Source organism: Zootermopsis nevadensis, unplaced genomic scaffold, assembly GCF_977971745.1.
Source record: "Zootermopsis nevadensis isolate Lab colony 2312 unplaced genomic scaffold, Znev_1.0 Znev_ptg000002l, whole genome shotgun sequence".
Classification (NCBI taxonomy): Eukaryota; Metazoa; Arthropoda; class Insecta; order Blattodea; family Termopsidae; genus Zootermopsis; species Zootermopsis nevadensis.
In genome coordinates this window covers 20,069,912-20,084,766 of record NW_028259134.1, presented here as the reverse complement: position 1 = coordinate 20,084,766, position 14,855 = coordinate 20,069,912, and the positions used below count along the sequence as shown (strand labels likewise).

At 40.5% G+C, this 14,855-nt stretch overlaps 1 protein-coding gene across 2 annotated transcripts; it reads left to right on the top strand.

Moving 5' to 3' along the window:
• Positions 1-86: 86 nt before the first annotated feature.
• Positions 87-14,490, top strand: Ctr1A (Copper transporter 1A). 2 transcript variants are annotated; one of them, XM_087356016.1, is made up of 6 exons: positions 87-298; positions 9,001-9,132; positions 9,874-10,007; positions 10,161-10,259; positions 11,436-11,465; positions 13,824-14,490. In XM_087356016.1, the coding sequence occupies exons 2-6, from the start codon at positions 9,001-9,003 to the stop codon at positions 14,023-14,025; spliced, it is 597 nt and encodes a 198-aa protein (XP_087212142.1). In that variant the 5' UTR covers positions 87-298; the 3' UTR covers positions 14,026-14,490. The 2 variants fall into 2 exon arrangements, with proteins under 2 accessions (XP_087212142.1, XP_087212146.1); XM_087356020.1 differs by lacking the exon at positions 11,436-11,465.
• The last annotated feature ends 365 nt before the right edge of the window (positions 14,491-14,855 follow it).

Sequence of the window (14,855 nt, the reverse complement as noted above, 5' to 3'; positions counted from 1 at the left end):
GTCGGTAACAACGTTAACTACCATGAACTTGTGATTTCAATGCGATAACACTCGATATTCTCGCTTGCAATCGATTCTATAGAACCTGAAAAGCAGAAGACTATCACATTCCGTTTCTATTGGAACAAGACACTGAGGCGGTGAGGAGTGTCGTTGTATAGGTGCTGAAGTGAAAGGAACTGGAGAGAAAAACAGGAAAGGACGTTGTGGTATAACACATTGATATCCCCAAGTGCTTGGGGGGAAAACTGCCAACGTCACAGTTTGCTGTAACGACCAACTCTTCTAACTCATCAAGGTATGTTGGTGTGTTTCGTCAGATGATTGAATATGTGTAATACGCTTATATAAAAGAATTCATTACAACCTGAAACTTCTAGTTTCATTACAAGTTATTCTCCAGTGTAGTGTTGCATATAGCATTGTCTGCCCTCTTTCCGTTTACCGATTACATAACGTATCCAGGCTGCCTTTCAATGTGATGTAACACCTTTAATTCATCATTCAACACGAAACCTTTACAGGAACGTGTTAATTGATGGGACGGCCACAGATGATTATTCACAAGTTCAACTTGGCTGCCAAATGTGTCAAATATCGTGAATTATAAGGCGATTTCATGTTGTGCCCTACTTTTTTTTTAAAAAAATTAACTCACTTGTGTAGCTTCGTTTGATGGTTTTTAGTGTTTTAGAAATTAATAGAAAATTTCGTGTTTTCTGAATTCATTTTCCTAAATATTACGAATATGCTTGCTAACTAAAGGAAGGTGTTCTAAAGTTAGAGTTTATTTGTATTCCATAGATCCTTGTTTGGGCTGAACTACAGGATGTAGACAATGTCATAATACAAGTACAGAACTTATTTCACGTATAGATTGACAAAAACTGAAGAATTTTCAATAAAAGTACAAAACCTTATTTAACAGGAAGAGATACGTAAAGCTTCGTAATTGTCAATAGAGGGAAAATAATCCAAACCTCCTAGTTCAGCATAAACCACAGAATAGAGGCTAGCAGTCCACAGTATACACTTATGCATATGCAGTGTGCAAATGATTTCAGAACTAGTTTTTTACAGTTATTGTAATCCTGAGATCTAAATTGTTAATGTTGATTGCATAGTTTGTGTGCGAATTTTCAGATTTTGACAGAGTTCTCCTCCGTGGTGACTACTTTGCTATTTGAAATTGAGCTTACAGTAATGAGACCCCTACTTCTATTGTTCTTAGTTGTTTAGGTTTCACCCCTTCACAGCTGTTGAGGATGTCAAATGAATGTCAGAAAACCTGAGATGTAGATAGGATATTTAGGGAAGTAGGTTGTGAAGATATTAATTTCACAGATCTGGTAAAAGGTGAAGCTGCCCCTGATGCTTGACTTGTGGTGTAGCTCCACATTTTTCAACCTTAGACAGTGCAGTCACGTCCACTTTATCCCAATACACAGTACTCACTGGATAGGAATGGGTTTGGATGCAGTAGCTAAGAGAGAAATCTCCTACCCATGCCAGGAATCGAACTTTGGTTTACCAACCTAAAGTCCGGTCATTATACTGACTGAGCTGCCCAACTCTTTATCAGGGTAGGTCTGTTCAGTAATAATAATGGACTGCAGGGTTCCGTCACAGCAGGAACTTCTCAGAAGCGAAACATTTATCAACTGCACAGGAAAAACCCTGACATGGTATACTTCATTGCGTTTAATGATACGGCCTTCAGCTAGCCCTTAGTTTCGAACACCGAGTGTAGGATACTGTGACTGGCGGAGTTCAGGAGCAGTGACAGTATGGCGCCAAACAGCTGCACGTCGGCTTGTATGCTTCGAATGTTCCTTCCAACACAGTAAACACAACAAACCAGAAGTTGAAAAACAACGTTGAAACTGATTTAACCAGATCTTTTAGTGGCATTTCTTCCATTTAATGTATAATATTCATGTCTCCAAGACTCGATCTCCAATTCCTCATTCTTGAAAACTAGGTGTACCACGCGGAGAACATGACTGTGAGACATTCCGTAAGTCTGCCAACCAGGGTTACCACCACAATCCAGCCACCTTTAACCTGATGAAACCGTTCTGCCGGGAATCGAACAGGACTGCTGACTTGAGCTATTGCTCATCCTACACGGAATAGTCTGTTGGCAAATTTAATTTGCAGGTTATCAGCCAGTTATGATTTGCACCTAACTTCGGTTCCTAAATGATATACTGGAATGCAAATTCACTTCTAATAGGAGATAACTCAATTTGAATTTCTGACGATAAGTACAAAATTACGAGGTCATACATGTTATTTTGTGAACGCCTGTTCGGACATCTTCATGCTTTAAATGGACGCAGATATAAGAATTTTATTTCGTACGATATTCGTCCTTGATATATGCATGTTGTCCATTTTAAAGAGATGGCATTGTTTTGTCAGTGTAAATAACGAATATTTAGATCAACGTAGTACCGCATTGTAAAAACCTTAAGTTGCTTACGATGCAAAAAAATTAAAACAAGCCGCGTCAGGTGGTTTAATGGTGAATGAACCATTTCTTTTTTGCGAAAGCTGCACATTATACAAAATGACCTTGTGGAGGGTCAAACATATCGAACTTATAATCAATTTATATTTGTAATTTGATGGTTGTTCTTGAATGAATGACGAAGTTGTATTTCTGTTCTTTTATAGACAAGGCATCTCAAGTTATTTAAAGCGATTTTAAAGCAAGTTATATGTGCCGTGTAAATAAGCAGTCCTCGTCCATGTTTGGTATTCGGCTGCGGGACTGGGGAAATCCACGATATCTGGCACAGAACGAAATGATCCAGTACATCCGTCACTGTACCTTTGAGCTGTCGATTTGTTTACTTAACATGACTATGTCCGATTCTGAGGAGAGTTGCGGGAAAAGCCTTGGAGAGGAACTGCAGTGGTCTTAGAATTCTGCATCTTGATAGGAACGCGTGAAAGGAAGTTTACGCCATTTGCTGTTCGTACTAGGGCTCTAGAAAGTTAGCCAACGCAGCCAAGCCACATAACCGTCACTCTGACTGACCCACGGGTCCGGCGGGCTAGTTGACACTGACGCCTAATAGCATCTTACCATGAACTCGCGTTCTTCATTGTTTTTTCTTTCTTGAATTATGTGTCGACGAGTAGAATCCTGTGGGATAGCATATGGAATTGTCAGCGCGTGGAGTGTTTGTAACGGACTCCGAGGGATCGGGGTTGTCGATTTATACACAAAATGCTTGGCGTTTCTGTTCCAAAGAATTTGATGACGGAAAGTCTGCACTTTAGGAATGCTCAAGGCTACATATGTTTGCTGACGTGTATCGATCGCGTCGTTTGTTGCAGGACAAAACATTTTCAATGCGTGCTACGTGCTCTGCTCTTCTTAATATGTTGTGTTCTCACACGATGCAAGACGAAACCTTGCAGTTCTCGTGTTGCCTTGTGATTTACATTGACACCTAATCAACTGCACGAGACCGAACGTATTCGGAAGTTCTCTGGTTCAGATTTCAACAGAAAAACCGACTCTTCCCGACTGACGACGCCTCAGAAATTTTCCTCAGTTCAAGATAAATGATCGGGCAGCACCTGTAGAGGTGGAGAAAACGTTGTCATATAAAGCTACTGACTACGTCAATAACCTGGAATAGAACAGTAGGATTACTAAATGATCTGGAGTGCTGAAGGAACGGCCGTAGCCAATTTTGTCCCTGGGAACCTCAGTGTACGATATTCATTTCCCGCTGTTCCTCGTAAGGAACGCCGTGTAATGTTGTTCGCGAGCTGCAGATTTTCAGGAAATAAAGTTAGAGACAGGCTGGTCCTTTTTGAGAAGCTGATAGTCGCTGGGATAATGAAGTTATGGAACTGACGCCTTGTGTTGCTTCTAATTCCTGAAGGCAAATTCCTACTTGGTACAGTGAATGCCTCTCGGGCTGTCAGGCGTGTATAGCGGTTTAATGGAGAAACACCAACGTTTTTAGAGCCGTCCTCGTCCTGAGGACCACCTTACACGGCTGGTAGCCCGACAAGAATTCGTACTTAGTCGCCGCTAAAGCTTCAGATCATACATCCGACTTCGTACCTTGAAGTCGTACGGTCTGTCAAGCGCTGAAAGCAGACCACAGGTGTTCTTTTTCCTCATGCCACACTGGAACGTCGTCACGCTCCTTCTGTTCTGTTAAGAGAAAGCAATTCGTACCGTAAAAGACTTCTTTGCGTGAATGTAGCACGCGGTGCGTCCTTGCATAACGGATGCAAGAGACTGGTGACGGGACCTGTAGCCACGGACACGCAAACAAGTTCTTTGTTCGAGTGCACTTCGCCCCACGATATGTTATCACCGACGAGGCGCACTATGGACAGTCGCTAGGTGCTTCACGCTCCATCCACATATTCTGCCTGTACCTGCCAGGCTCGCTCATAGTGGTGACGAAGAGATTTTAAAGCTACTGGGATTTCAACCCCCAGGAAAACAGTCACTTCATCACGACGCGTAGGAAAAGTGACGTCATCACAACCTTTGAGTTAGAAGCACCGTTAGGTGCTCTTAGGGTCGCCCTTCAGTAGTTGATAGCATGCCCGGGTCTTGTTGTGGAACCTAGAAGGCCATCATCGAGATAACTAAAACTGGTGATTATCAGACCACATCCATTTCAATATTATGATGCTTTCATCTACGCAAGGTCTCGTCCCATGATATTTCTCAACAAAAATTACGTACGCATTTCTTGTTTCCTCTCTTCACTTCCAGCCCATCGTAACTTGCGTGCATTCACATTCCTTCCGCTCCTACGCCCCACTGCCTGCTAATTCCTTCCTCATCCTGCAGAAACTTCCTTGAAGTCTTTGTAGTTGCTCAGCTGGCCAAGAATTTCCGTTTCTGTGGGACCTGAAAGTTCAAAACCGTTTTCACAAGAGCCCGCCACTGGACACTGTCCTCAGCCAGACTAATCCAGACTCACCTTTCCTTTCAGATCCATTTTATTTTAATAATATCCTCGCGACGCCTCCCAAAGCTTGGTTCGTAATGGCCCGGATCGCTTCATCAAAGTGACAGACATTCAACTAACTTTAATGCGTTGTCATATATTGAGTTATCGGTAATTCTATACTGCTTCGAATTCAAAATGAATTTTAAACGCAGAAGCCCTTTTCAAACGCCCTGATTTTGTTTTCGCATTTTAATCGTATTCCAACAAAAATTCTGTAGTTTTTTCACAGGCTACAATCGCTCAGTTTTGCTGGCCGGTGAATAAGCTTTTATGCTAATATATTAACATTAATACGCCTCAAAACAAATGGCTTCTCTTCCAAAATAAACGGTACATCCCTAACGCCTGATAATGTAATTATCCATCACGATAACTGACAGTGGACGTGAAATGGTCTACGCCGATATTAATGACTCCCAGAACAAACTGCGACTGTGCGAGTTCTTCGGCGAATCTGTTCAAAGAAATATTAATAGTTTTGTGTGAAAAATCGACCTGCCATTCCGCTGTTGGCGGTAATCGTAATGATTCCTAATCTGCGAGACAGTTCTGGGACGAGGGGCGACCGAGCAAATGTTGGTACAGCCAGCGTAAATCACGTCGAGATAATTCTACTTAAAGACTTACCAGCACAGGAACGATAACTTCTTCTAGCCAAACTGTGGTAATATAAATAGGTTATAATACATTTTAACTTCTTAATCATGAAATAATTTGTTTGTTTTGTTGATTCCAATACATTTTAATCAATTAATTGTCTCGTTAGAAATGTGGTCATGGATACACAACAGAGTTCATCCATTAAAAGCCAATATGCAAGTTTTAACGTCAATATATCGTTTCGGCATTTAACGTTCAATTTGAGGAAATATAATTACTGAGGATACTGGGAACGACCCGTTCTTCAAGTTCCTGAGCACTGCGGGTCCCAACTTTTCGTTGGTTCGATCTATAGACATTCGTTAGGACTCCTTGGATGAGGGATCGGCCAGTCGTAAGGCCTCTATCCGTACACAGGACAACACAACACAGAAAAACGCGGACAAACATCCATGACTTGAGTGGGATTCGAACCCACGGTCCCAGCGACCGCGCGGCCACTGCGGACCCCAAGGAAATATAATAAACATTTAATTGCAATTTTATTCAGAAAAACATTAGATTAGTGGGACGTGGAAATGAATGAAAGACATCAGAAATGAGCATATAAGCCCGAAGCATGTCGCAGTTAATTGCATATAAAATTTTAAGAAATTTCATACGCACTTGATTACGCAACATGACGCACCGATATAACCTGGCTTGCGAATATTTGCATTCAAATTGTCAGCGTGGCAAAGACACCAAGTCTTACGTCATGTATCGCAGACAAGGCGGACGCAGAACCACCGTTATGACAATTTCCTTGTAAAATCGTATCACCCGAGCAGCCATATTGTGTCACCTGCTACAGTGAATCACTCCTAAGCAGATTATGAGCAACTGGATATCACAGATATACAGTGCTCCCGTAAGTTCCCAAGCTTATCCTCTAGAAGCTAGACACTCCTTCCGTTGCCGTTAGTATTACAACATCTCCAGACACGTCTCAGAAGTTTCGTTGGATTTTTTTAAAATATTTACATTTCTTTCATTTCTCTATATCAGCCATTTTAAACGTTTCAGTGTGAGAACATGGCACCGACTGGTGCATTCTCGTGTTCTCACAGACGGTTTTATTCTATTATTTATAAATTTCATCTCAACTCTTTGTCTAGCTAACTGACAGGAGTGTAATTTACTTACGAGCAATCAAATGTGGATTTGTAGAATACTTTTGTCATTCTGTGTCCCGGATATTACCATTCGGACATCTTGTTAACTTACGTAGCTTTGATTCATTGGTGTTTTTACTACAGTAAAATCACCAGATAACTCGAACTGATCAAACAACAATGATTTCCGTTATGTGAATTTGCAGCCGTTGGGTTATTTCTGTTTCATCGGCGGTTCTCGGTACAAAATTTCAAGATCTCTCGCCGAGAGCGCCGCGATACGGTACTCTGACACGGTCGAGCGGATGTAAGGAATTTCGTTTTCCAGTTCGCGTAAAAAATGCTTTTATATTTGGCGTATTCACTTTGCATAGACAGAGAAACTACAACACAATTAACTTACTCAGGGGCTGAAAAATAACCTCTTGCAATATTCGTTGAAAATCGCCTCAGCCACACGTCTCATATATTTTAAAGACTATTACACAGCAGGATGCTATACTGAATCAAAAACATATGCTCATCAGTGATGCTAATAATTTGCTGGACAACGGCCAAATAGTAATCTTTTACCTCAATGTCTCCAGAGACTGTACATCTGTAAAGAATGCCTTGGCATTCTAGTATTGTTAGGTCGTATATATTGTAGCGGGGTCACATTTCTGACGGAACTTTGCCCTCATCCTGTCATTAAATTGCTATTGCTACTTCTTGGCGAAAGTTATAAGACCCATTTAAATTGTCAATGACAAGCGCAGTTCATTGCTCCATTTTCTGGAATTTTGGCAGCAGTCATCTTGATTGCAACTGTGCCTTTTATTTGACCCTGAGATGTAAAATTGTTCTTTTCTTACTCCACAGTGTTAACCTCTGTGTTGTTATCAACTAATTGTGCTACTGTACCACCGCTACATTCCTCTTTCAGAAGCAAAAACAACAAGAAATCATTCGGTTAATTCATGTGCTTGACATCGACCAAGCAGGACCAATTACAGCCAAGCACTAAAAAAAATAGTACAGGATAAAAAATAATGTAAGAAACTCGAAAATTACATAAGATATCAAAAGATAAAATTAAAAAAAATAAACGGTGTAAACGTGCATCATGAAAACTACAGAATGGACGAAGAAAACTCAGAACAGTATACTTATATTCTTGAGATTAACCAGCCAACTCTCTGTTAACAGAATCTGCTATTACCAAAACTTGCCGTTGAACACGGTCCGAAGCCAGTTTCTCCAGGTCACATCCATTTTATTATTATTCTTCTATCCTGGTATTCCAACTTGTTGCACGGTCATTCTTATTCTCCTCAACACCTTCTCTGAAACACTTCGATTTGAGTTCATTCGTTCCCCTGGTAGACCAAATTACACGCCCATTCAAAACAACTGATAGAACTGTAGTTTTGTAAGATTGTGATAAATCATGAAGTACCTCATTGCATAATTGTCTTCCAAGTCACACTTATTTTCTTCCTTTAAAGGAAGAGACCATAGTTCACAATAGCGAAAGAAAACATGCAAAAAATGATTCATTTTGGCTACAGACAGGACACATGCTAGATATCTGATAACATCTGATAATGACATGGACAGATAAGGATCAGTAACCTTTCCAGCTATCAAGCAAGATAACACACTTATCCTATGTCCCAGAGACCAAAGTGACTGCTTATCTCTGCCATTACAAGGACATTTGTAATGTGCGTAATTAACGCAAGTAGCACTAAAGTCAAATCTTAAAATGTATTATTACTGTTAATTTTGAGATTTGATATGGTGGTTCCATGTATGAAGCAGGAGTACTGGGGTGTGTTGAAGAGAAAAATCATGCTATTCCAGGAATTGAACCTTGGTCATCCAGTCTGTAGCCTGACTGAGAAGACCTAGTTTCTTCCAATATGTCACTAAAATTTCAAAAGGAAATAACAGAAAGGGATGATATACAAATTTTATACCATATATTCCAGTTTGTCCTTTGTGGGTGCAGTACTTTGCTATAATATCTGACTATGTACAGTATGATTATCTTAGCAACAATGGATTTGTACTCGCAGTAAATTCGAATGACGGTGAAAGAGTATCTGAATCGCAAAGAATGCACTCAGAATACGCCCTTCAACTTTTTAGAAATAAAATACACTTCACAAACTCACCCAGGTGACTGTTAAATCTTCAGTCTGTACGGCTTGTTTCCTGGCTAGAATTCCGCTGTGCTCAAGTCATGCTTTCCTTCTTTGTAGATGGAGCACCACCACGTGATGGATCACGAACACACCACCGCACATCATCATGACGACTCTGATGCAAGCGGACAGACAGGCATGGATGAGTGTAACTCGATGGACCACAGCGGGCATGGTATGATGATGATGGTGAGAACCTCTCCAAATACCGTTAATGAATTGTTGTTTTAGTCCACAAGGGAAAAGATTCAAAAGAAGCAGTTGATGCCAAATGAATCAATCCCAGATTAGACAGAAGGCGAGGAGCAGAGGAACAGCGACACAGCTCTGAATCTGAGCTTCGTCAAGTGTTGTCACGTGACATTAGAGCATGAAAAGGCATAAGGACTAAACCAACAGCTCATACTAGTGCGTGAGATGCGTTGGACACTGCACGTACGTTTTAGTTTGAAAACATGAAGGGATAAAACTACTTTGGACACATAGGTGTAATTTGATAATATTAAAATAGATCTCATAGATACAGGATGTGAGAATGTAGATTGGATTTAGCTGGCTCAGGATAAAGTCTAGTGCCAGGCTTTAGCAAACATGATAATGAACTGTTTTGTTAAGTATAAAAAGTGTGATGAATGAACAACTAATGGAGGAAAGAAAGGATAAGATGGACCAGTTAGGGAAGATATATGAATGAGAATTGGGAAGGAGTGGACACTTAAAAGAGGAGTGCTCACATGAGAAGAGGGAATAATACAAAGAAAATACAGTTAAGAGTCAATTTTGGTCAAGGAATTTAGTCGACTGAGTGAAATGGATGATTTGTCATTAATTTCTTCCGGGAAGAATGTCTTGAACCTTTATGTTCGACAGCGGGTTCCGATTGTTGCTTGGTTAGGACTGACCCATACTGCCTTTTGGCCTTCTTTTCAGATGACATTCCATACCGGGTACTGTGAAACGGTGCTGTTTGACAGCTGGAAGGTGAGCAGCATAGGTGGGCTGCTGGGCTCCATGATTGGCATTTTCATCATGGCAGCACTGTATGAGGGCCTCAAGTACTACAGGTATCATATGTGACTTCTTAGTGCCAAGCCTAGTGGTAAATGCTGCTGTGATAAGCAGGAAATGTTGACATTCTGCATTATGCATGCCTCTTCTAAGCATCTACGAGAGCAGATCATGACAGGTACAAGGTTAAATGAAGACTACTGTTTCAGGGAGTACCTATTCTGGAAGACTTACAGCTCGCTACAATACAGGGCCGTGTCAATGCCTGCAGAGAAGAGGATCATGGAAGAAGATAACCGGATAGTACAGTAAGTAAGACGAACCTTGCGCTACATCCTGACAGGTTATTTTCATGGCTGAAAAATACATCCACAGTAGCACTTCGAGATTCACGGTTGACAGAGTAGCTATAGAGCAGGTTTAACTTACAGTTCTTTGATTTCCCATGCTCTTTGTCATTCCACTGTTGCTCCATACTCTGTTATCAGCACCTCATGAGATGTGCAATTGCCCTGACCAAGCAGCACCTTATTATATCCTTGGGCTTAATCTCTTGGACCCAGCAGTTGGCTGGTATAGGAGGAAAGGTATGTTTACACACCTTTGTTTCAAGTGGTTCTTCTCCGAGCGCTTTTCCGATTTTGCCTCTTGCATTCTGCACGTTACATCCAGTTTTGTCATACCTGAAGTTTCCAGAAGATTCCTACAATAGAAGAAACAGCACGGTATAATAACCGAAACACAAATATGGGGCACTGAACCATGAAAATTAACATTCACCATTTTGACTGCTGATGCTTGAAATCCACTCAAATTTGTACTTGAATAGTAATATACTGTGCTGTTGTCAGGGCATCATTTCCAGCCAACCTTGTGTTGCTTACTCAGATGATCATTAAACTGATGACATGGCTAGTTCTTTCATCATTTAACAATGTTTTTCAACTGCGTAGGTTATGTGGCATCAGATGAGGTGAGGACATAGTGTGAAGTGAACAGGGAATGAAGCTGTTATGGACCATTATGAGAAACTCTCCTGGACAGTCTAAAGGACTGAGGAAAATCAAGGGGAAAAATTGATAATCAGTATTCTAACTGGGTATCTCCTACATAAAAATCAAGAAACTGACACTTTATCTAATCGATTCAGTGTTATGTCTGGCCCTACCAAAATTTGGCTAAAGTATACAATTTGTCAGAAAATGAACATGATGCACCTGCATTACCAGAGCACATGGTGTCCAAGTAAACAGACGTCGGCTTAATATTGTATTGGGTTCTGTGTTTCCAGTCACTCTGTCACCGTTTACAGATAGCCATTCCTTTTTATTTGTCGGCTTCTGACGCAGATGAGGCCGGCACCTGTAACTTCCTTTAGCATTGCATCTCCATTTCTAACAATTTGAAGTAAATTGTGCTTTTTTATGAGTTGGTTTGCTGAGATTGTGTCTACTTACTGTCATTGTTGTGTTCTGTTTATACAGCATGGTGGGAGAAGTGATACACAAACAACCGTAAGTTAACACTCTTATGTGATTGCATGTGGTTCTGCATGTTCGTACATGCTTGCTGTCCTGACAACTAAATTTTCAAAAGCACCATAATATCTATAACCATGAAACAGTTTGTGATACAGAAACCATTCTAAAACACGTGGTACCAGGCAAGCGTGTTTGCTATAAGCCGGCTGCGGGGACTGTAGCTCCGATACGCGCTGTACCAGTGAACTGCCCCAAACTCCACCACGCATCGCTCTGTCCACTTGTGACAAGCAGACGGATCTGCAAACCATGCAGCCCCGGTACGCACTGTACCAGTGAACTGCCCCACACTCCACCGCCTGCCGTGCTCACTGCTATTGACTGGATAGCCGCGCTAAAATCCTTGCAGCCGGATGATAGCCCTGTTCTGCTTCGCAATCCTCGCCCGTGAACTTACCATCAATTCAGCTGATTAGTGGATAATGACAGCGTAAGGGGCAATATTAAAATAATGATATAGACGAAATAAAGTGTCGTAACATAGGGGGTGCTGCAGCTTTTATGGACGGGCCGCCACTGTAACCTAACCTAACCCAATGTAACTTCGCCCAATCAAACTTAAATAAATCCAAAACAACCGACCTGCATAGGATCAAACCCACCACCGCTAAAGAATTTATACATAACCTTCCAGGAATTCTCCAAGACCACCCAATGAATACGCTAGAAATTCTCCGACACAAACCAACCCATCGTAAAACAACAACCTTATCTAACCTAACCTGAAAAACCTACACTTATTTTACCTAACCTAATTGCAATGTAAGGGGCAGTATTAAAATAATGATATAGAGGAAATAAAGTGTTTCAAACTATATAAACACAAAATTTTTTCAATTTTTGAAAAATTTAGGGGGTGCTGCAGCTCTTATGGATGGGCCACCACTGCTGATTACTGTCAGTAGTTGATCTGTAGCTTTGTGCTTAAAGTAGATAACACTAGTAACAGCTGCAATGGCACGGTGCTTTCATTTAGTAGACCTGAACCCCCACTGCTTCCACTCTACAAGATTTTATGTTACATTTCTGTGACTTTGGTTCAGGCCAAGTTAGATCAATATCTTTCACAAATTGTAGGAATGATCCAATAGTATGATCATATTGTAGTCACGCTGAAAACTGTTCTTTTGCAAAGTCAAATTTCAACACCCTGACTTCCAAAGCAAGAATTTTGAAATAAGCCATGTTTTACTGTAATATCATTGAGGATAAAACATTAACTTTACTGTTGGTAACATGTGCATAACAGACAGTTTTGCCATTACATGACTTGTCCACTTCGTGGAAATGCTGTCTAGTAGATAACATTTAGTTTGCATGTTTTTTTCTTTCTGTAGTATAATTCCTTATCTGCAATGGGAGAGGAAATGTAATAAATCATATGAATTAAGATGCTGTTACTCTGAAGCAGTAGTTCCCAAACACTATCACTCCATGAACCCTTTCCTTGAAAAATACAGGTGATCGAAATGTAACCCATGTTAAAATATTTATTGATGGCTGCAGTTCAGTGCCAACCAATTGGATTAATGAACACAGAATATTGCTGTGATTATGTTCACACCAGTCTTTGTCTTCAAACAGTTAAATTGCAAGGATGTCTTTTTTTAACAGGTGCAGTAAATGTTCACTGTCATACACAACCTGGCATCTCGTTCTTTAACTTGTCAGGATGAGTTTAGGGATACACTTCCCGTATCTCCTCCGGTGAACCATTTCCATTCGATGCAGAAACTCTTCAACGGGTTGCATCAAACACAAAGAGAAGGGTGAATGCATGAATTGCTGAACATTTCCAACACTCAATGCAACTTTCTTTTCTGGAATGGGTTGCATGACTATTTGATGACCATTTTTATATATATGTAGACTCTCCAGAATCTGGACAATCCAAAAACATATAAATCATTACAGTTCTGGTGTAACTAAATGTCTGGAACAGATCACAGATATAGAGCATATGAATTTGAGTTGTCTTAACGATATTGAAACACAAAAGGTACGTCTCTATAAACATTTTGCATCCCCCAAGGAACTGGTGAACAAGCCTGAATGGGGATGAAATAAAATGGTATATGTCTGCAGTTTGGATACAAGTTCACTTGTTTCAGTGTAAAACGAGTTCATACCTGAGTATCACAGTGTTATGTATGGACAGCACTAGATGGAGGTAAGCAGTCAGCTTCACATTTGAGCTATCCCACTAGGATGGAGTCCCTGATGATTACACAGTGTCCATAGCTCCTCTGTGAGCTATGACATTAAACTGCATTCATCTACCAATACGTCATATTGTATGTGTGGAACTGATCAGCTTCTTTGTCTGTGCAGGCCAACGATGTTCAGTCTCATGCACGGTGTTCAAACATTCCTACACATCATTCAGATTGTGCTCAGCTACTTCCTCATGCTCATCTTCATGACTTACAATGTCTGGCTCTGTCTTGCTGTTGTCATTGGCGCTGCCGTCGGCTACTTCCTGTTTGGATGGAAGAAGTCTGTCGTCGTTGACGTGACAGAGCACTGTCATTGAAACTGAGCTTCCAGAATGCATGCATATTTGCATAAAAATAGTCCTATACAATACTGAGGGGTGCTTGCTGACACAAGTCTTGATTTTGGTACTTTCAATATTTCAGTTGATTTGCTGACAGCATTCCATTACTTTGTCCGAAGTAAAAAGAGGCATGCCCCGACTTTATTTTACATTTATAATTCTGCAGAGGGCATGATTTGTTTGAGCTTCCATTTGCTGTCATATTTATTGTTACATTTTAAGAGACTGTGTTTTAAATCTTGTGGTATATTTAGACAAGTAAATTTATCTTACACCAAAAGACAAGCTGAGACCTCGCAAGCAGTTCGGTCTTACCACCACCTCACATCTGTCTTATCACTAGTGCTGGACCAAAAATATAATAAAATTGGTACTAATCCTCATATGCTGTACAAAGGCAAGATTGTTAAAAATGTTATATTAAAAGCACATGTATTTTAACATGTCATCTCCAGTTGCCCCCCCCCCCCCCATGAGAATTCCTTCCTTTGTCTGTTTGACCCGGTCCTCCATCCCGACTTGCATGAATCATTACGCTGTTTTACATCTCATTTTACTTCTGAAAGAAAACAAAACTGGTGTAACTGAATCTGAACTCTGCAACTAGAACAGACTAGAAATGAGTCAAGGGATTTGTGAATGACTGCAGTGTTCATAATTTACAACATGCCCAGTTTCATGTAAACACATGCTATTAATGCAACAATTATTACCAAGTCTTTTCACCAGCATAAGTCATAATGTGCTATAATGTAAGCAAACTGAATGTCAAATACTTCTATAAATACTCAGTTTGCATAAGCTAT